Source organism: Brugia malayi (genome assembly GCF_000002995.4).
Source record: "Brugia malayi strain FR3 genome assembly, contig: Bm_v4_ChrX_scaffold_001, whole genome shotgun sequence".
Classification (NCBI taxonomy): domain Eukaryota; kingdom Metazoa; phylum Nematoda; class Chromadorea; order Rhabditida; family Onchocercidae; genus Brugia; species Brugia malayi.
The window spans coordinates 21,108,968-21,130,179 of NW_025062479.1; the positions used below are offsets into that span (position 1 = coordinate 21,108,968).

General features: G+C 29.8%; 3 protein-coding genes across 5 annotated transcripts; all 3 read right to left on the reverse strand.

Moving 5' to 3' along the window:
* Positions 1–369: 369 nt before the first annotated feature.
* Bma-rxr-1 (nuclear receptor RXR, putative) lies at positions 370–7,392 on the reverse strand (the record flags this gene model as incomplete). Its single annotated transcript, XM_043075616.1, has 9 exons — positions 370–426; positions 818–1,020; positions 1,194–1,412; positions 1,941–2,070; positions 3,109–3,296; positions 4,072–4,229; positions 4,650–4,778; positions 5,092–5,182; positions 7,170–7,392. The coding sequence occupies 9 exons, from the start codon at positions 7,390–7,392 to the stop codon at positions 370–372; spliced, it is 1,398 nt and encodes a 465-aa protein (XP_042931550.1).
* Positions 7,393–10,842: 3,450 nt separating this feature from the next.
* On the reverse strand, positions 10,843–16,071 carry Bm9417 (immunodominant antigen homologue, putative; the record flags this gene model as incomplete). Of its 2 annotated transcripts, none has more annotated exons than XM_043075617.1 (8): positions 10,843–10,961; positions 12,036–13,302; positions 13,555–13,609; positions 13,729–13,835; positions 14,025–14,492; positions 15,306–15,433; positions 15,611–15,698; positions 15,976–16,071. In XM_043075617.1, 8 exons carry the CDS (start codon positions 16,069–16,071, stop codon positions 10,843–10,845), a joined length of 2,328 nt encoding a protein of 775 aa, XP_042931551.1. The 2 variants fall into 2 exon arrangements, with proteins under 2 accessions (XP_042931551.1, XP_042931552.1); XM_043075618.1 differs by having other exon boundaries at positions 11,967–13,302.
* Positions 16,072–17,284: 1,213 nt separating this feature from the next.
* On the reverse strand, positions 17,285–20,789 carry Bm4401 (the record flags this gene model as incomplete). 2 transcript variants are annotated; one of them, XM_043075619.1, is made up of 12 exons in its annotated part: positions 17,285–17,472; positions 17,649–17,859; positions 17,934–18,041; positions 18,179–18,295; positions 18,371–18,523; positions 18,624–18,782; positions 18,904–19,015; positions 19,318–19,405; positions 19,593–19,719; positions 19,879–20,052; positions 20,263–20,342; positions 20,750–20,789. In XM_043075619.1, the coding sequence occupies 12 exons, from the start codon at positions 20,787–20,789 to the stop codon at positions 17,285–17,287; spliced, it is 1,557 nt and encodes a 518-aa protein (XP_042931553.1). The 2 variants fall into 2 exon arrangements, with proteins under 2 accessions (XP_042931553.1, XP_042931554.1); XM_043075620.1 differs by lacking the exon at positions 17,934–18,041.
* Positions 20,790–21,212: the final 423 nt, after the last annotated feature.

A 21,212-nucleotide genomic window follows, 5' to 3' on the forward strand; every position in this document is an offset into this window, starting at 1 on the left:
ACGGAACTTTGATAAATACTAACTTGATCATAAATTAGAAGCTGTTATTTAAGGCTTCATTGGCATTCTTTCCTCCGAATATTTCTAAAAGATTTTTAATAGCATTATCACCTCTATCAATCCAACTTTACAGGAAAGTCACTGTGAAACGAAAGAATTCTTCGTTTGTTGTAATTTAGACAAGAGATGAAGTGGAACTTAACCATTGCTGCTAATGATAAATGAAGAATACATTTGGTATGAAATGGTGAAAGCACATGAAGCAGGTAATGGAATGCATTGGTTTCTTATTGCAAGGGAAAGAAAAGAAAAAAAAAAAACAAATTAATCTTTGGCCTAAAATATGTAAAATTAAAGACAGAAAATATATCACAGATTTCTTTGCACGGATAAATTTTGGCGTTGAATTAATACTCTAATAAGATCCTGAAATATAGTAAATAATGAATTCAATCCTATTACAAATGAATGATAATATTTTACTAGAACTTGTTATCCATTTCAGTTGAAGAGAAACATTTGCTAACACTTTTAAACTTGCGCTTGCTTACAATATATATGAAGTTTGAATTTTTGCTTAAATTCAAATATAATCGTTAGAAATCACTAAATTAAATACTTCATTTTGACGACTAATAATTTGTCGATTAAAAAAGATCTAAATCTTTTCGAAATATATTCAAAACAATAATTGGCATATTTCAGTTGGTGTTGCTCGACTAATATTAATTCTTCTATCTACATGGAAATATATATGCATGTATGTATACAGTTATTATAGACCTGGTCAGGTAGATTGATATTTTGAAGAAATTACCTGGATAGTAGGTGCAGCAATAATAAAACTATCATTTTCAGCACAATGCAAGCTAAGAGATCGTAATGCTGGCATGCGTAATAATAACTTAGCAAAGCGTTGAGTTTGTGTTGGATGATGTTGTCGACAGTAATCCTCCAAACATACCATCACTTTGTCGCGTAATGATTCTATCACTGAGACATTTTGCAATCCACTAACACCTATTTAAAAAAGATTCAAATTTTGCTAACTTCATATAACACAAATTTTTTTTTTAACATTCATTATTTAGTAGTGTTTTGTTAATTTATGTCCGTTAAAATTCAAAAAAAAAAAAATTGAACTGTTTGATTACTTTTGTAATATTTTACTCTTGTTTTTCGCAATAACTTACTTGGATTATAAAGAATAGCGCAGCGTAATGCGGCAATTTCCATTCGATCCACATTTAAATCTTTCATGCGAATTGTAAGCTCATTGATGATTCGATCGAAAATGATCCGGCAGCCAAGAATCTCCGCATCATTTCGTTCCATTACACGTTCCGGCCACAGTAATAATTTATTTATTGTAGAACGATAAGCTATATCGGCAAGAATTAATTCATGCCATCCTGAAAAAATCATTAAATCAATGGCTAAATTTTAAAGTGTTAAAAATTTTGTTAGTAACATTAAGATCATTCTGGTAATTGCTGAACAGCATTGACCACATACATCAATGGTAGTAACTCTATTTGTCACACTTCCATTTCATTATTAATTGTGCAAAGCAGGAAATTTGATTCAAAAAATTGATTCATTTCATATAACAAAACAGAGGCATATATTAACATATATCCAGCAGGTGGTCATTTTCAAGAGATTAATATCTATTCATATCCTGCACAAAATGATAAGATTGTTTATATTAGCATTATGTTGTCAGATTTCACACTGTTTCTAAAATTTACTGTGAATGAGAAGAAGGATCAAAAAAAGCTTTTTATATGCAATCACTCATTGACATATCGAAATATACGTATCAGAGTATTGCTAATCTATTGAAATATATCATATGTGTCACTAACCTATCAATATTTATGTGTCACGATGTATGCCTTCTGAAAATTCGACAATAACTTATTTGAAAAAAAACAAACCAAATCTTATTAATCGAGCTTGATCTTCTACTAAAATTTCATTAAATGATGGTAGCATTAGAGCCCATTCAACCATTCGTATCATTTGCCATTCCAATGATTCACAACTATTAACATCACTTGATTCGATCTATAATTATAATACCTTTTGATAGATTGTTAATGATATCAGAAAATATTATCGCTGTTAAAAAGTTCTAGTTATACAGTAAATTAAAAATATAATTTAGTTAAATTAGATAACTAAAACTTTTTTCACACTTGTGATTTTCTTAAATCGTCTGAAAAGAAGAAAGGAAGAAGAAAAAAAAAAGGTTAAAAATCAAGATTTCAGTTTATTTTCTGTAATATGCCATCTCTTTGAAATAAGAATTTAAAAGATCCATTATTGTAAAACATTAATTGGTTGTCTATTTGTTGACCAAAACTAAATGCAAATGAAGACAGGCTATTATTACTATTATTGTGTCGCTCCAAAATGATGCTAAAATTTTGTCATATATAATGATGACTTAAGGCAAGGCAAGGTCAAATTCATTACTGTTTTCATTCAATTTTTTTTTTTTAAGAGACTACAATTATACTGATTTAATTTGTAACGAATTTTCTAAAAAATAGTCCTACTGTCTCAGAAACTGTATACTAACAAATGATGAAACAAACAACTGCGCTTTGACAGTTTTAATAAAGCACACAATTAATTTGCATCGTTAATTTATTTGAAAAAAGTTAAATTAGATAGTCGAATGCAAAAAAAAAAAAAAATTTTTTTTGTATTCAAATAACTTTTAATTAAATTTAGATTAGTTGAAAGAAATAGAAAGAAAAAGAAGGCAGGATCAAAAATCAAGAGTTCAGTCAACTTGCGCAATTGTTTAAGGCATTTATTTAAAAAGAAAGTATTGAAAAGGATTGAGCGCTACCAGACAATGATGGATCATCCGTATCTATTTTATCAGTAAAATATATAAATGATGAATTATTAGTGCTACAGTACTATTTATTTTGAGATTTGAATTTCAAAGAATTATTAAGTACTTAACTGAAATTAAATAACTAATTAAAAGTAAGATGAGAACATAATAAAAAATTATTAGATGAAACTTGTTTTTTCACTCAAATATTACTTGAATTTAAAAAAAAGAAATGGAAGAAGTAATGAAAATACCTTAATGTTACTGAAAAGTACTTCTGAAGCTTCTTCAGCTGCAGCAATCCTTTCAAGTTGAATCTCAAGACCGCCATAAGTACTCGTACTTTCCGCTTCCATTTGACTTGTGGTAATATGCCGTTGTCCACCACTGGTTAGTACTTTTGTTAGATCTGTTCTTGAACTTTGTCTTTCCTCTTGAACAGCTATAAACAAACATTTATTTGTTTATTTATTTATTTATTTATTCCACCCTTTGTATTCTAATCAATTTAAAATATGCATATAGCTGTTTCAGTAAATGAATCTAATAACTGATACATTGCTTCCATTTAAATTTACATTAATTAAGGACGCATTGTTTTTATTTGTTTTTATTCATTAAAATAAATTAATTCATTAACTATATTAAAATTTAATAAAATTTAAAAGTGTTACACAAAAAAAGAGAAAAGATGGCTAAAATTAATAACACTAACATTAAATAGTTGTAAATTATTATTTAATTCTATTTAGAAATAAAGAATTTAAAAATTAAATCTTCAATCTAAGTGCTAATAGTTAGGAATAGTAAAATGAACTTAAAGCTGTATTTTCTTATTTTTAAATTGGTCAACTTGCTCATTTCACTAAACCATATGATGGGAACGATGAATGAGTGAAACGATTAAATTGAATTAAATATTATCAATAAATATATATGCTAAATCTCAAATATTAAAATAATTTAATTTCACTATATCACTGATAATAAGTTAGACATTAAGTTAAGATGGATATTATAAATAATCTTTTCCACCTTGTAATATTTAATTCATCCTTCAAATTTTTCTTTTTTTAGAGTGAGGAAAATGAAATTTAAAATGGCCAATTGAAACAATGGAGATATATTTCTTTTCCTTTTAACCATAAACAATTATTGGATTTTAATCCAAAATGAAATGAAAAGATTGAATGACGAAGTATGCTATAGAAAATGACCTTCTCTTTTCATTCCCATACTTTGACATTTGCGGTAACGACAATATTGACATCGGTTCCTTTGTCGTTTATCGATGATACAGTTACGATTTTCTCGGCACAAATAGATAAGATCCTTACGTACTGTCCTCTTGAAAAATCCTTTACAACCTTCACAACTGCAATTTACAAAAGGATTTTGAAATTTGAACAAATTATAAAAGAAATGATAATTGTAAAAGAAGAAAAGAAATTTTTGTAAAAAAAAAGAAACTTTGTGCAAATATTGGTGAAAAATTTAATTTTACTTGTTAAATTTAATATACATCACTATCATGTCATTCCATTTTTAATGTCATAATACATTAATCAAATTGATATGTCATTGAAATAAATCAAATTTAGTTTCGAAATTGCAAAGGCCATTTTTGCAAATTTTTAAAAACTAAAGTAAAATTTTGATTTCAATTAATTACAGTGACTTTTAATAAAAAGTGATACTGTTGTAATTTAAAACAAAATGAGAAAAGTATTTTAATTTTTAAACTTAGAAGATCCTTTTTATAAAAATTTTAGATTGAGTAGATAGGTGCATCCACCTGTACACCCCATAGTGTTTCCCGGATGCTCGATCACCGCATATTGCGCAAATGTGCTTTGTGGTGATTCCTAGATTGATTGATGTCGATGATTTTTGTATGGCATACAGTGTCATATTTGGTGTTGTGCTAGAAAATATTTGAAATAAAATTTTATGTGAAATTGCTTCATTACAATTTCTATTTTAATCACAGAAAAACATACTAATGCCTTTCATCTTATAATAATTAATCGAAAACTCTTAGAGTAAATTAATTTTCAAATATTCAGAAAAATTCAAACTGTGTGGTAAAATAGAGATATTAGAAAAATTCAGAAAAAAAAAATTATAACTAAATTCAACTATTTGGATAGTTAAAATTAATTAGAACAAAAAATATTGCCAAAATATTAACGAAAAGATTTGTAAAAAAACAAAAATCATTTATAAAATATCTTTACCTGCTAACTTCATCATTTGAAACTGTAAACTCCTGTGAGCGATCGGTAGTTGGTCGCAAAAGTTGTGCAGTTGTTGGTAGCATTTGCTGTTCTGAACTAATTTGAACTTATGAATAAAATCTTAAAAATTTTCAACAAACAAGAAAAGCAATGATAAATTGATGTGGAATGAATAGTAAATCCTTTATTTAACACATAATTTTGCTATCTTTTTTAAAATGAGAAGTTGAAATTATTTATTTCATGCAGAAGGTCGTCACAAAGAGTGTGTTATTGACAGATGATAATGTAAAATGATAATAATGTTGCATCATAGTCACAAAGACTTGCGACAACATTTATTACTGCATACGATCGTTAATCATGTTTTATAAATATAAGCTATTAAAATTTCAAAGAGAAAAAAGTTGGATTAAATGAATAACAGTTAATGGACAACGGTCAGTATTTTAATTGTCAATAATTTCAATAAATGCAGTAATCTTTAATAAAATAGCAAACAAAAAAGATAAAAGATTAGTAAAAAGATCGCATAAAATGTCAACGAAAAAGATGAAAGAAAAAGTATTAATTGATATCTATTCATTACCTTTTCAAATTTTTACATCAAAGAAATAAGTTAAAAAGTTGAAAGTGGGTAAAAAAATCTAAAACAATTTGAAGTGAATCAAATTAGCAGCTTTGGTTTCAAATGAAAATTTCCATTCTTCATGCTACTTCATTTAAAATTAAAAATTTTTTGCTTTCAAAAATGTTATGACACCGATCAATAAAGAACCAAAAAATAAACAAAATAATACTACTACCATCATTTAAATTTTATCATGCGGGAAATATTTGACTAATTTTTACTAATATTTTATTAATTTGTATTCCCTTTTTTCTCTCATAATTAAAAAATTTATTTTTCCAAAAAATAAAAAATTTTTGAAAATTAGCAAAATAAACATTAAATTGTAGATGATTGATAAGATTGAGTTTTTTTTGCTTTTCACAAAAGGAAGGAAGTCATACGTCACGCTATTGAATTTTCAACATTCTATCGTTCCTCTTGCGTACATCAGAAAATTGTTAGAGGTCAATGATTCAAATTAAATATTTGAGAAGAATTCAATTTAAATTAAAAATCCAGTTTCGAAATTTAATAAAGAATTACTTTTTAATTGCAAAAAAAAAAGTTGCATTTAGTTTTAGAGTATTTTTGTAATTTATATAGACTTTCAAGTTATATTTTGATAAGATATCATTTTGTCAAAAGATTCCTCTTCCAATGAGAATACAACAATTGCGCTTTACTAAAAAGTACAATTGAAAATGTTTTGGGATAAGATTGAATGAATATTCTTTAGCGTAATGTATTATTTAGAAATCTTAGTGAAGGAAATTCTTGCTGTTTTTTTAAAAAAAAAATGCTTCATGCATTTACTTATTTTTTAAACTTATTGAAAAATTATTTTAATTTTGATCAATGGTTTAAGGAAGTCAGTTATTATTGAATTAAAAAAAGAAATCATGTGGAAATTTTTTGATTATTACTGATAATGTAATGAGTGATTTGAGTAAATTCAAAATAATTTGTATAATCGGTTTATATTCAAAACAATTTGTATATGATATGTCTTTGTGATATCATTAGGAAATGTGATCCAATAATTAATTCACTTTGTGATTAATCGGTGATTTAAAAGGAAAGAAAGCTTGCTGTGTTAATTTTGTGAAAATTTTGCTTCTGTTTTTATTTCAAATCAAATTTATCTCATATAATGGAAAAATGATTGGTGTTTTTAAATAATTAATGATTTTTTTCAAAGCTTTTCGATTCAATTAGAAAATAGATGATAAAAAAAAGTAAACAATAATAGAAGTGCATAATTTGGACATTAGTACTGTTTGATTATTAGTTATGCAAGTAATTATTTTGTGTTAAAATTGGAATTTCAGATGTTGATATTGTGAAATATTTAAATATTTACTATGAATAATTCATCCATAATAAAACTATTTATTGATCATAGCAATTCTAGCAAATATAATAAAAATTTGTGATATGAAAAACAAAAAACGATTCAGATGCAAACCTTGCTGAAACCATGTGGTACTGGTCGGATTTGAAAAATGGAAGTAATTGTTTAACACCTGATTGAATTGTTCCTCTGGTTGTTCCAAATTATCAATGCCATCAATACGACTTGTCGTTTCACGTTTTCGCTTATTTCGACTTCCATTTGGAGTTAAATCGATTGTTGTTGGTGTTGTTATTAATAGATTGGAATCAAACCAATCTGATGGGCATAGATCCATTTGCCCAACAAAAATAGATAAATTTACCCCCTATTAAATTGGTATTACCCTAGAAAAAAGAAAAATACAAAAAAAAAAGTGAATTTACTTCTGCGATATTTTTTCATTTGCTCAAATAATTTTCAAACAAATATTATAAACGATTTATTACAATCATATTAAGGATGATAAATGAAAAAAAAAAAAAAAGGTTAAATGACTTTTGATGAATAAACGTATACAATAAACGTATGCAACTTAACTTTTTCACGTCAATAAAACGTTAAAAAATGAGAAAAAAGATAGAAGAAAGAGATTAATATTGAGAAATGAAATATAATATTAATGTAGCACAAAAAAAAAAGGAAAAAAATATCATAACTGTTGCAAGATTATTTTTTTTCCTACCCATTTCTCCCTAATTTTCAACTCTAACTAAATTTTGAGATTGACTAAAAATAACATCAAATTTACAAAACTAAATTAATTATAAATTTAGCAATAAATATTAACATATCGGGTAAATAAGCATGATTTAAATTAGATGATATTTCTTAACTTAATCTCTTCTCATTAGATGAAAGCTTTTAATTTATAAATATTAAAATCCCAGTGATATATGATTATCCGATGCATTGATATCTATTTATTTAATATTATTACTTGTACTGATGTCTTTTCAGTGATAAGCTTGGAATAATTTAACAAAATTCTCAAAAAAGAGAGGAAGGTAAACAAATTAGAGCAGAAGAAGAATTAGCTGAGAAATTTTTTTCTCTTTTTTTTTGCATACCGAATTTTAATTATGTTTATCTGGTAGGATTAATAAACATTGGGACAATAACGGTAAAACAATAATGAGACAATAAAGCTTATTAAATGTAGCAATTATTTACTGTCTATTATTTGGCATAAATTAATGATTAATAATTAATAAAAATTGATATAAATGGGAAGAATGTAAAGTAATCGTGTATCATGTAGACGTTGTTTAAAGGCAAAGCCGAAAAGACGGAATGTGTTGGAGGAGGAAGAGTGAAGGAAAAGAGAGAAATGAAATGCGCTAAGGTCAAGCGGAATGGGAGACCTACCAGGTGACAACGACTGGTACGAAACAGCCAAAATGACGGGGACAGTCTGCACCAACACTACTTCAAATGAACCACTCTAATAATAAATGTTAATGTATGTGTATGTGTGTGTGTGTACGTGCACATATATATAATACATATATATATGGTGGTGCACTCTAGCTCAACTCTTTCTCGACAATACCTTACTATTATCAATACTGTCATCAATTTATATCAATAAACTAAGGTCACCAATGTCCTTGTGTCATTATTATTGTCATTGTTTACAAAGTCTAAACATTTGTTTACGTAAACAACATTCGGAAGCATACATATGTTAAAATTCATATATATGTACATAAACATATAAAAGGAAAAAAAAAGAAGCAAAAAGATGCGGAAAACAAGGTCATCATGATCATTATTACTACTGCATCATCATTAGTTACGCCGAATAAAATTGATTATTCCGTGATTTTTTTTTTTTTTTTTTATTTAAAGGATAAATCAATTTAAAAGTTTCATTTATTTGAAGTAATCATTTTAAAATTTCATTTATTTTACTTAATTTCATTAATCTTATTTGAATTAATGAATGGCATAAATGAGAGATCATTTGAACAAATGATTATGTGATTTCTTTAGAAATAATATATACAACATGAAATAAAGATAGTTCTAATAAAATTCATTGAATAAACTGTCATTTTAGACCTAGATTAAATATTTGTTAATTGATAGAATTAGAAGGACTCTACCTACATTTGCAATTGAAAAAAAATTCATTTAAAATGAGACAAATTCATCTAATCATAATAATAAGTAAGCATAGATACTAAATTCTCATACACGTACATACACATACACATAATACATACACACACACACACAGATGCACATATGCATACATGCACCACCAACATTCAGTAAACTGATCAGTTTATCAAGAGAGCTTTTTTTTTTTTTAATAGACTTGCAAATTTAAAAGTTTTGATTTTTTCTTTTCCTACAGATGTCTATGAATGTCATCACCATACATACCATAGCACAGTCATAGAAAATTTCTTAGAAAAATACAAATCCACCATCTTCTGTCGTAATCATTTAATCAAGATTAAACAATTTGTCACTTGTAATAACTTTTTGGTTTAATCTAATCAGTTGCAGTATATTGTACACTTCCCTGATATGAGACAGATGATAAGGAAATGCAACAGGATGAAAGAGATGACCTAATTTGTCCTTCCCAAAAATGGATCGTGGCAATGAAATCTGTTTATTCTGCTTGAATACATCGTCCGCTCCATACGATTTATCATTTTTCCCAGAAACAAAAAAAGACAAAAAAAATCAGCATTTAGAATCGAAGACATACATGTTCCAAAGAGCAAGATATGATATTTCGGATGATACAAAAATTATTGAATTCATTAAATTCACAGAAACCTATAATATATATTTCCGTGTCAAGTATTTATTTGAAGAAATAAATAAGTGGAAGGATCTTTTCAATAATTCCGGAATCAGTTATTTCAGTTTTGTCTGTAAAAAGTGTAGTTATTGCTGAGTAAATAGCATTCTTGCAAGCAATAATCATTTTCTAAAGTAATTCATCATTTTTATCATTGCTAGGTTGCTAGGTGTAATAGCAAAGCATTTAGTACCGACAAACAACTTCCGCTAGATTTGAGTCTTACCTGTCCTTATTACTTACAAAAGGAGCTACATTAAGAGAACAATAGAACAAATCAATTATGATTTAGCTATTGTTCGGACTAATCCATCCTTTTCATCAAAAAATGATATGAAAGAGCAAAAGAAATAAGTTTCGATTGATGAAAAACAACAATATTTCAAATGTTTTCAAAATTGTTCTACTTAGTAGCTACTCATTGAAAACTTAACTTTTTACCACACCTATTTCATTATTAATGTAAAGCATCATGAACAGCCTTAATTAAACTAATATATTATTAGGTCAAAAATCATTCACGAAAAAATAAAAGTGAAATTAAAAATATTGAATTTTCAAGATTCATATATTACATAATAATAGTAGTGATCTTAAGACGATGAAAAACTGTTAAAATTAGATAGATTTTCGTAAAACAATCTAGAGTTATTAGATAACATATATTATTAATAATTGAAATAAACGAAACTGCAGGATTAAAATAACTGTTATGGTGATTAAAAAACAAATTATTTTAACAGATAAGTTTAAATAACTATAAATCTGCAGTAAGAAAAAGAATGGAAACAATATTCATCACAAATAAAATTTCGATATTTTTCAAATTTAAAGTTCGAACAAGATCAAAACAATAACTTTCACTGAACATATATTCAAACTTTTTGGAATGTCATCTTATCTTTTTAATATACGACGACGCATTCATTAAGCAAAAGGATCATCCTCACCATACGATACTTGCATCCTTATTTCCGTTTTATGTTGTACCACAGTTGTTTCTTTTTTTGTTATTACTGCTGCCACCTCTTCGGAGCTCTTTTTTGCTGAAAAAAAAAAAAAAAAAAAAGAAAAAATTATTTACTGATTTGTCGATGTAACTTAATCTGCCAAAATATCTCCATCAGTCAGTAAAATATCTCTATCAATCAGTCCTATGTCATAAAAAAAAAAATACTGAGATTGAACAGACTGCAAGTTATAACAAGAGACACATAAGTCACATACATTATCAATCATTCTTGTCAGACATTAGGAAGATGATTCAATCTACTCCTTAACTTTATTATCAATATGCTAATGGAAAGCTCGCCATTCATTTGAAACATAAAGCATTATTTGAAGAAATACTTCGTAAATAAAACTAGATAATGAATTAAAAGTTCACAATTTAATAAAGATGTAAGCTATAAAATTGATGGTCAATATTTATCATTTTTCTTTCTGATTTAGATGGCAGGACAAAGTAGTACAAAGGGCCTTTGACCTTGTATAGAAGACCTTGCACAAGGAAAATATCCTGCCGAGCGGAATGTTTCCTGTATGATGAAATGACACCATCTGAACTTTGTCTCAAACTCAAACAATCGTCTGACCAATAGTTTTGATGAATGAACTGACCACTTGTAATGATATCACGACTTTACAAAGAAAAAAAAAATATTCAAATGGGTCATTTGCTTGGTTGTTGTAAGTAGAAATGAATGGACATTGTGCGGTGACATCGTAGATGCAAACAAAGTGGAACCAGTGACCAAAATAATAAAAGTATTTAAAAAAAGAAGAGATTCATTAGCCTTTTGATAATGGATGATTTAATCTGAATGTTAAGTATTGTTCATAATTCAACAACATTTCATTTTGTAACATATATTTTGAGATGAAAGTGTGAATTTTTGCATTCACAACCAAAAATAAGCTAACACATATGGTAAAAGTCTCTGTGTTACTTGAAGACAAAATCTCCAGAGTTTAAAAGAATGAAAACTCAAACTTCCAAATAACAACGATCAGAATCAAATAATGTATCAATTACTGATAAAAAAATTTACTAGCTTCACTCCATGCTACTTGAACTTTAGACATCGGTGGAGGAAGTGGCAGAAAACTGGGTGTCTTACCGTCAGATGATACAGGCCATGAGTCCGTTAGTGGTTTATTATCAGCATTAGGCCATTCACTAGGCCAACAAGATGATTTTCCTTCTTCATCATCAGGCCGCGCATTCTTTTTGTCAAAACCGCGACGTTGACGTCGAAATCCTGCGTTTCCATCTGCACCTCTTCCTCCATTTCTATAATCTCCTTGTGTACCTCTTCGAAATGGTTCATCTTCACCTAATCTTTCTACAGGAATATGCGAAGATTCGTCATTTCTGTCGCTAGATTGATGATAAGATGAAGGCCAGAAATCATCCTTAACATTATCCTTTTCTTGTGATTCACTTTCTTTATTATCATTAGCATTTTTACTATGTGCACTCGAATGATGATCACCGGATGTCCACAAATCATTCTTGTCTCCACTTTCATTTTTTGTTAGCCATGAGTTCTTTTGGCTAACATCTGAGTTAGCATTTGAACAATACTTGCCACCTCTTAACTCATTGTTCTGCCGTTTCGAGTGCCATAATGGATCCCCACGAATTTGGCTACCTCGTCGAGGCATTCTACCACCTCGTTCATCACATCGGAAACTACGACATCTATCGTTGTCGAAACCACCTCGTCTTTCACAACTCCTGTGCTCATAACCACCATGTCTTTTTACAACAGTCTCTTGATAATTACCATCAGATGTTTCTCGAGACTTTGTACTAGTACTATCACCTCTTCCATCATCACTAAATGGTTTATACCTGTCAAAATAATCATCTTTCACATTAACAAAATCATCCTTTTCGTTAACAGCTATTGTTGATTTATACGTATTAAAATTATCCTCTTGATTATTATTATCCTTTTCAACGTTTGATCCCTCATTCGTCCTTCCGCGTGATTGAGTTCCCGATGGCCAGAAATCATCTTTTGCATAAGATGCTTCCGCTGCTGACCCCTCATCACTTGACACTTTGTTCGGACCAGACAAGAAATCATCATTATTTTCAGTGGAACTTGCTGGTAATAACGAACTTTCGCCTTCATACGTATGTCCCCGACTACGACTTCGTCTGCTTTTCTCACCACGGTAACGAACACGTTCGTTACCTCGAAAGAAATTTCCTTGGCTCCGAGAACGATTGGAACGATCACTTCCACCTCTGTCATTATTATCGTTATTCCTGTCGAATGATTTACTACTCCGAAAGCGTCCAGAATCACTACATTGATTTTGACGGCGTGCAAATGAAACACGCAATGTTATTCCATTAACCATATTTCCATCCATCTGAAAAAAAAAAAACTTTCCGGATTTGGGTTGTATGTTATGATCAGCTGTTTTTTATTTTTATCGAACTACTTTAATTGGTATTGCGTTTATAAATGGATTTGAGTATATTTTTATAATGAATTTGACTTGATTTTTTGGAAAAAATGCTACTTTTCATATTTCAAGTATGAAAATACTGCTTTTCAGCCATTCTTATCCAAGTATCTTAGTTATTGTATCCCACGTTAAAATTACCGAATATATACTTACTTCTTTTATTGCAGTTTCCGCTTCCGCCGTTGTGGCATATGTAATAAATGCACTCCTGAAGATTTATGAATTTTGAAGACGAAAGAAAAGATTGTTTCACACTGTCTGCATAAATATTCAAAACAATAAACTGCCCCTCTTATTTTATTAAAAGATAATAAGTTACAGACGTACTTCTGACGTTCCTCCACAAAAACTCTATTAATCACACCGTATTTACTGAACACATTCCGTAAAGAATCTGCTATCAAGTCGTATCCACGAATGTATAAACAAGGACCCTAAAACTGAGGAAATAGTACAACTGTCTTTCTTTTTTTGAATTTCAAAACTCTTTTTTCTTTTTTTGGAAGTAACAAAACAAGTGGAAATCATCTAAGGTTGAAACATCAAAATTCGATTTTCCCTATTTCCAAAATTTTAAGTAGAAGCAACTTGAGCGAATTTTATAAAAACTCAAAAGTATTTACCCTGCACGGCTTGGGTTGCTCAAAACCAATAAAAGACGATGATCCACTGTTTGCGTCAAAGGAAAACGATTGCGTTGAATATGGTTTATAATTGTCAAAGCCATCATCGTTAGATGCAGGTTTGTAGATATCAAAAGACGAAGATTGTGAATTGGTATCGGAAACACCGTTGTCATGAACTCCTGCTGATTTGCAGTTGTAAGATGCGTTTGCTTCTTCTCCGGTCTTGTAAGTATCAAACTCATCTGATTCTGAAGAAATCGTCTGTGCAGCGGAATTCGGGCTTGGTTTACGTACATCAGAAGTGTCTGATGTAGCACTCTGGCAATTATCAGAATCATAAGGCGATTTATTAATGTCGGAAGATTCTCCGGTCTTTTTTGTCGTTCCAGAATCATCCGAGGGAAGTGATTTATATGTATCATCATCAGCATTCGGTGGTAACAACTCCGTGTTACTGATATTTACCTGTAAGAGAAATATATAACGATTAGAAATTAATGATTAAAAAAGAGAACATTGTTAGTGTAGAGATTTCGTTTTAATTTTAGAATGACAATCAAATCATAATTTGCATAATTTCAGAAAAAAAAAAAAAAAAAACTTCAAAACTAAAATGAAACGGAAAATTTTAAATATATTTGAAGTCTAGACTTAAGGATACAATAGTCCTCCCTTTTCTTAGTCCTCATGTATACATCTACAAATTCATAGAAAAGTGTGCAGTGCCTTCATATTTTTATAATAATTAAAAATAAGCCGAGTTATAGCTAAAGTGCAAAACTATTTCTTACACTGAAACACTGAGACATTATAACTGAAATTCCCAACATACTGTATATTTCCAGCAAAAGTCAGTAAGTTTTGGAATGAATAAAGATTCTTTGAAATCTTGCAAACTTGATAAACATCCAAGTAAAACAAAATCATGCAATAAAAGCAAAAGATATGCAATGTCCTAATACAACCCACCATATCACTGTCGGATTTTGTTTTGCCACTATCCTATCACAAATCCGACCGTACCATCAATATAAAAAAACTTTTGAATCAAAATCTCAAAAATATTGATCATATGTATGATCATTATGAAAAAAAAAATTTGACATCCGATTAAAGGGAAATAGAAAAATAATTGCAGATTTTTTCTCTATTTTGTGACCACTGTAGACGACAACAGTTAAACTGAATTCAGTAATAAAGGATAAAGAAAGAATATGCACCAAATCCAGAACAAGTAACATTCCAATAATTTCAAACTAATCATCACCAAAATCTTACTCGACGTCTGCCAATTAAACTTGGTCGTTTGAATGAATCTTTCTTTTCATCAGCTTTCTTAAAACTGACAGCACCAATTAAAACCTTCCGTTTCACTTCTTCGGTAGCCTCCTGCGCCTGCTGTAGATCTAAAACAAAGAAAAATGTAATAATTTCAATACAAAATACAGCTTCTAAATTATAACGCATGACTTCAGTTCCTGAGCAGCCTTTAGTTACATTACTGATTAGCATGGAAAAAATATCAAAACTACTAATCAAAATGAAATTTTTTTTACAGAATTCGAGATAAAAGAATTTCACACGTCTTTTGGTTGTTTTTCGCTCGGTCTTGAGGTTGTCACCAACTGTTCCGCTAACATTTACTTTGTTTGTTGCAGCTATCGCTTTTCGCTGCAAATTTTTACTTCACTAACTGAAGTATTTTTTCACTGACAATAATACTAAGTTAAGCAGCAATATATAAATGTATTTTCATATATCAATATCCTGACAAAATATTCCAACTCTTTCAAGAACCACTAAACTCATAATTATTTCTGAGCATCAACTACAGAATTTGAAAAAGGTTACATTAATTCCATCAATAAATTCTGCAAGTTTATTTGGCACTCTACCCATCAACATCTCTTGCTCTTTCTTATATCAAACTAGGTGAGTGGAAACCTACAATAGCCCGCAATTTCTCGTATGCTTCTTTCAGACGTTTTTCATCGCTAGTTAATGTACTTGGAAACTGCACACCTGTATCTCGTATGCTCCTCATCTGAAATTAAAGCAATTATCTTAAACCTATTTTTTCCCCCGTATTGCAACTGCCTTCTTCATCACTTTTCTATATCACGAAATTCAATCAAAATTTTCGACTTCCATAATGCATACGAATCTATTAAAAAGTAGTCTACAAGTGAATACTTTCCTTGATTTCAAAGAACTATAACACAGTATTTGAGCAGAATCATCACACCAAATGCAGACAAAAATTAGAAAAACTACAATGATTTATTAAATAAACATGTTTCAACAATTCATTTCCAATTTAGATGAAATAAGAGAACCAAGAGGAATCATAAATAAATCCCTGCAATGATTTAAAAGGACCAAAAACCACTTCAACAAGTTATAACTAGACATTGGAGAGATAACAAAAAGCAACACTAGAACCATTACTTGTTAAACTTCTCATTTTATTAACTTTTTTGAGAGGTGTGTTTAAATTTAAAACTCCCTTTATTTGAGACAAGTAACTCATTACCAAATAGCTCTCCATCTTAATTTTATAATTTTAAACCCGAAAAACCCTATTTTCAAGCATGAAATGTACTTCAATCAACCGAATTCAATTACAATCAAAAAAAAAAAAAAAGGATAAAAATTCTTCGAGGATTTATACCATCATGTAATTTTTGCATTGTTAATTCTTAAATTTTTAAAATCATCAAAAGCTGGCGATATCACAAAACAACAACGGTAGTGGCAATTAAGAACTTTGAGTCATAAACCGTTAATTTATTAATGACACTGTTATCATCAATAAATATGTAAGGTTTACTTTTTAGATAAGAGAGAAGCAGGTCTATCTCCCTAGTCAAAAAGAATTCCTGGAAAAAGCTACAGCAGAAATTATCAAATTTTTTGTTAAATTTTTTTTTAGACCAAAAACTTCACGCTAATGATCGAAGTGGTAGATAGACTGAAGAAAATTTAGTAGCGTCATTATTATGAGGTATATCATGCTCAATGGTCAGATAATCAGACAAAAATGAAGGAGCACATTTTTAAAGATGTAAGGAAAGTATAAAGAAAGGAAGCAATAAAGGAATGCTCTTATAGAAAAAAAGAAATACAAATGTAATGCGACCTGTTTTAATGTTAACAATAGAAGTTTCAACAATTCATTTCCAGTGATTTAAAATTTCCCATAAAAAAACACGATGAAAAAGTATGCAAATGTAAAATACATATATATTAACATATCATCACATCATCGGAGCACCCAAACCTGTGCGCACATATTCATAAACATAATAACTTATGGCAACTGCTGGCACAGCTTTCACTAAATTAGCAGTAAGTCCCCGATAAAATCCATACAGCCCATCATTTTTCCAAATGTATTGCATTTGTCCATTCATAGTATCTGGTTGAGTCAAATTATCTGATATCGCTGAAATATGCATTATAAAACAGAAATGTCACGGTGTGACATAGGAATGTTAGAATTGCATTACATCATTTCTATTACTCTACGTATAAAAAAAATTTGACAAGACCATACCACTTCAAAATTAGGTAAAATTAACTAAATATAGAGCCTAATTCTATCAATGAAATAAAGCATACCTAGAGCTTGCAATCGCGTCCTCACGAGAGCAAACGGATAACTTGCTAACATACCACAAATAGAACTGCACGCACCACATACTGGAAGAGCGACGATATCACGAACTGGATGAGCATTGTAATTGTTCACATAATAACTTTTAAGTGTTTCATAAATAGCCAGATCAATACCCGCATAAGGAATGATGCCGATAAGATTGGGAACAATTCCCTAAAAATAGACATCGACTAAACCTGTAAGATTTATCTAGTGAATTTAAGAACAATTGTAAACCAATATTTTACCCTATAAAAACAAAGAAAGCCTTCATTTCTATACATTTTGACGGCAAGATCGACTAAACCGCTTTCCAATTGATTACTGCGCCGCAGCGCTAAGCGTGTTTTTAATACCTGAAAGTCGGAAATCAACGAAATTTTGAATTTATAGAAGAGACCTCGAAACTAAACTAGTGCAAATGATATGCAATTTGGGTGTTGAAAAGACTAAAACGAATAGAAGAAACAAAGAAAAACAAAAAAAAACGTACTTCCAAAGGATAGACAATTGTTTGAGACACTAAACCTGCAGCAGAACCCGCAGCAAGCCGTTCTGATATTTGAAGCTTGTGACCTTCGTCTCTATGTTTAATAATCAGTCGCTTAACCTGAAATATGATGTTATGCAGGATAATAATTGGTCGTGGTGCTTACTAAAGTATTCGATATGAGAGGACACGTACAACGTCATAAGAAAGAAATTTGATAGCTGATTCGGGTGCAATTTTCGCGACATTAACACCATTTCCTCGCCAGAAAGATTTCAGTCCACCTTCTTCATATAAAAGTTTCGCAGCCTTTGGAAACCGTAATCGGTTGAGTAGAGTCGCATGAACCTAAACCAAGCAATATTTTAAGGAATAATAATGGGCATAAAGATATAAAATTTTATTTTAATACAACATAACAATAAAAAAAAAAACGCAAAAAACTCACTTGAAGATAAATTTTTACTCGATCTAACGGTGCCGTACACGTTCGACTCACACATCCTGCAATTCCACCAGCCACCAAATGTTTCCACCAAAATCCTGAAGCGATTTCTTGCTGCGAAAAATCTTCTGGAATCTGGCTATCTTCACCGATATCAATTACCTATGATACAGCTGAGATAAATCAGCAGAAGATAATAAATTATTGTCGTTAAAACTTATTTTTCCTGAATTTTTGAAAAATATGGAGTATTCGAATGTAAAAATTCGCAGCAAAATTTAACCAAATCATGCTTCCAAAATTTCGCAACTTCTTCTGGTTTGGATCGAGGATAGAACAACATAAAATCTTTGAATTCTGAGAAATTCACAGAAGCTGAGTTTGTGCGTGCCATCCTGAATGAGAACACATTGAACTTTGTTCTCTGATTCCAAGATGCATCTTCACTTGTTTCTTTTTTTTTTTTTAAAGGTAAATACAAAGCGCCGGAATATACATGGCAACAGATTTGTTTCAGCCGGCTAACTAATTTCAAAACAATGCTTCCCTATATTCAGCTACGTCTTCCTAAGAAAATACAAAAGAATTTCTTTATAAATAATTTCGGAATTGACTCAAACATTCCATTTGCCTTCATTTTATAACTTCAAAAATGGACGATAATTTCTACTGCTACAAAAAAGAACAGACAATTTACCAATCAACAATTCCTTGTGCTTTTGCTTCGGTTATTGGGAGACCGAGATTTTCGCAATATTTCTTGATCTCCTGCACACCGACATAGCCTGAAAAAAAGAGAAAGCTTTTTTTCTGACGAATGCCCAGAAAATGAAATTATATCTGCAATAAGTCCGATAAAAATTCAGCAGAAGTCCTGGAAAAGCGAAATAACAGGAATCAATTATTTCGATTTTCTAAACCATAAAAAAATCCTTACAAAACTAGAAAGTAACAAAGAGAGGAAAAACTAACCCGTGTTATTCTTATCTAAATCTCGGAATATGATTTCCAATTTCTTCTCATGTTCAACAGCATACTGTACAAACTCCGCAAACGTTATTATATCGTCATTTAAATGGTCAATTTGAGCAAACAATTCCTGGAAATTTATTAAAGAATTTTGAAAGAACAATTTGAAAACTGTAAAACACAACTGAGCAAAAAGTCCGGTAAATTAAAAACAACTGACAAAAATATACGTCTTAAATTTGATTCACACAATTAATTGACCAATGAATTCAAGTGCCAAAAATCTTACAGGTATAACACCACTCGGTATATAAGGAGCCCTCTGCTTGAGAGCATTTCTCAAATCTTGCATATCGATGGATCCATCCTCATTCATATCTAGTCGTTTATACAACTCTCGTAATCGTTCTTCTTTTTCCTCCGAAATGCCATGCGTATTCAAATGCAACACAAACAACTGATCCTATAATGGTATTGTCCAGGTAAAAGCATATTCACAGTCGATCATGAAAGAAACAACTGTATTTTATGATGGAAATTTTACGATGAAAAGTTATCCAACTGAAGTTAAAAAGTGCCGTTTAAATTCTTTGCAACAGAAAAGAACAAAAGTCATTGGAAAACCTCAAACTATATCAAATTCGAAATAAAACTGGTAAAGTTTTATGATAACCTCGTTCAGATGTGACGCTGAAGTTTCTACTGTAACGCCACATGATGGTGCGACAACTTCCGATATGCGCGACAAACTTTCTAAATGATAATTTCAGCTTGTTTTTTTTTTTCCAAACATTTCACGGAGGTCATTTTATTAAACCTAGATTTAAATTTTCTAATTCAACTTTAAATAAATTTCCGAAAAACGAAAATTTGATACTTCATAAATAAAGTAACTCATCGTACCAAATCTGACTCTATATTACCTCCGTAAACTCAGATATACCACTTGAAAGTTACGCACACTTTGTTAATCCTAACACTGTTTTATTTTACTTCCACCATTCTTAATGCATCACATCATGTATATGAAGTAAAGAAATCCTGCACTTACAGTTCGCAAAAGAAAACATAAAAACAAAAAATAAGTTACGCGAAAATTGTAACATAAATGACTCTCTAGTTTAATAAAAATTTTAACAAAAAAAAAAAAAAAAAAAAACTTTGCAGTTTGGTGACATGTTGCACAGAGTCCACACTCATCGTGAACTTCCACTGCTTCAAAATTTATAATATTCGAAGCGTCTTCAACTCTGACCAGTACTTTTCTCTCGATGTCAACTTATCCAGTCTCATTAAAATGAAATTAAATTAAAATTCACTAGTCACTGAATATGACCATACCAATATTCATCTGAAATTCAGTGATTAAAAAAAAAAAAAAGACGAAAAGTAAATATTGCTGAGGAAACTGAACAACAGCAGACTAAATGCTAGAGATTTTTGTCCATCACTATGCCAATATCCCATCTGAAATTCAGTGATTAAAAAAGAGAAAAAAATACTTTTTTCTAAACTATCGTTTCACCTCATTACATAAGTATTTGTATCTTCTAACAAACCACTTAAATAGTCTAACTTCTTCTGTATGGAAATCAGAACTGCTCGTTATAAATCATAAAGTGA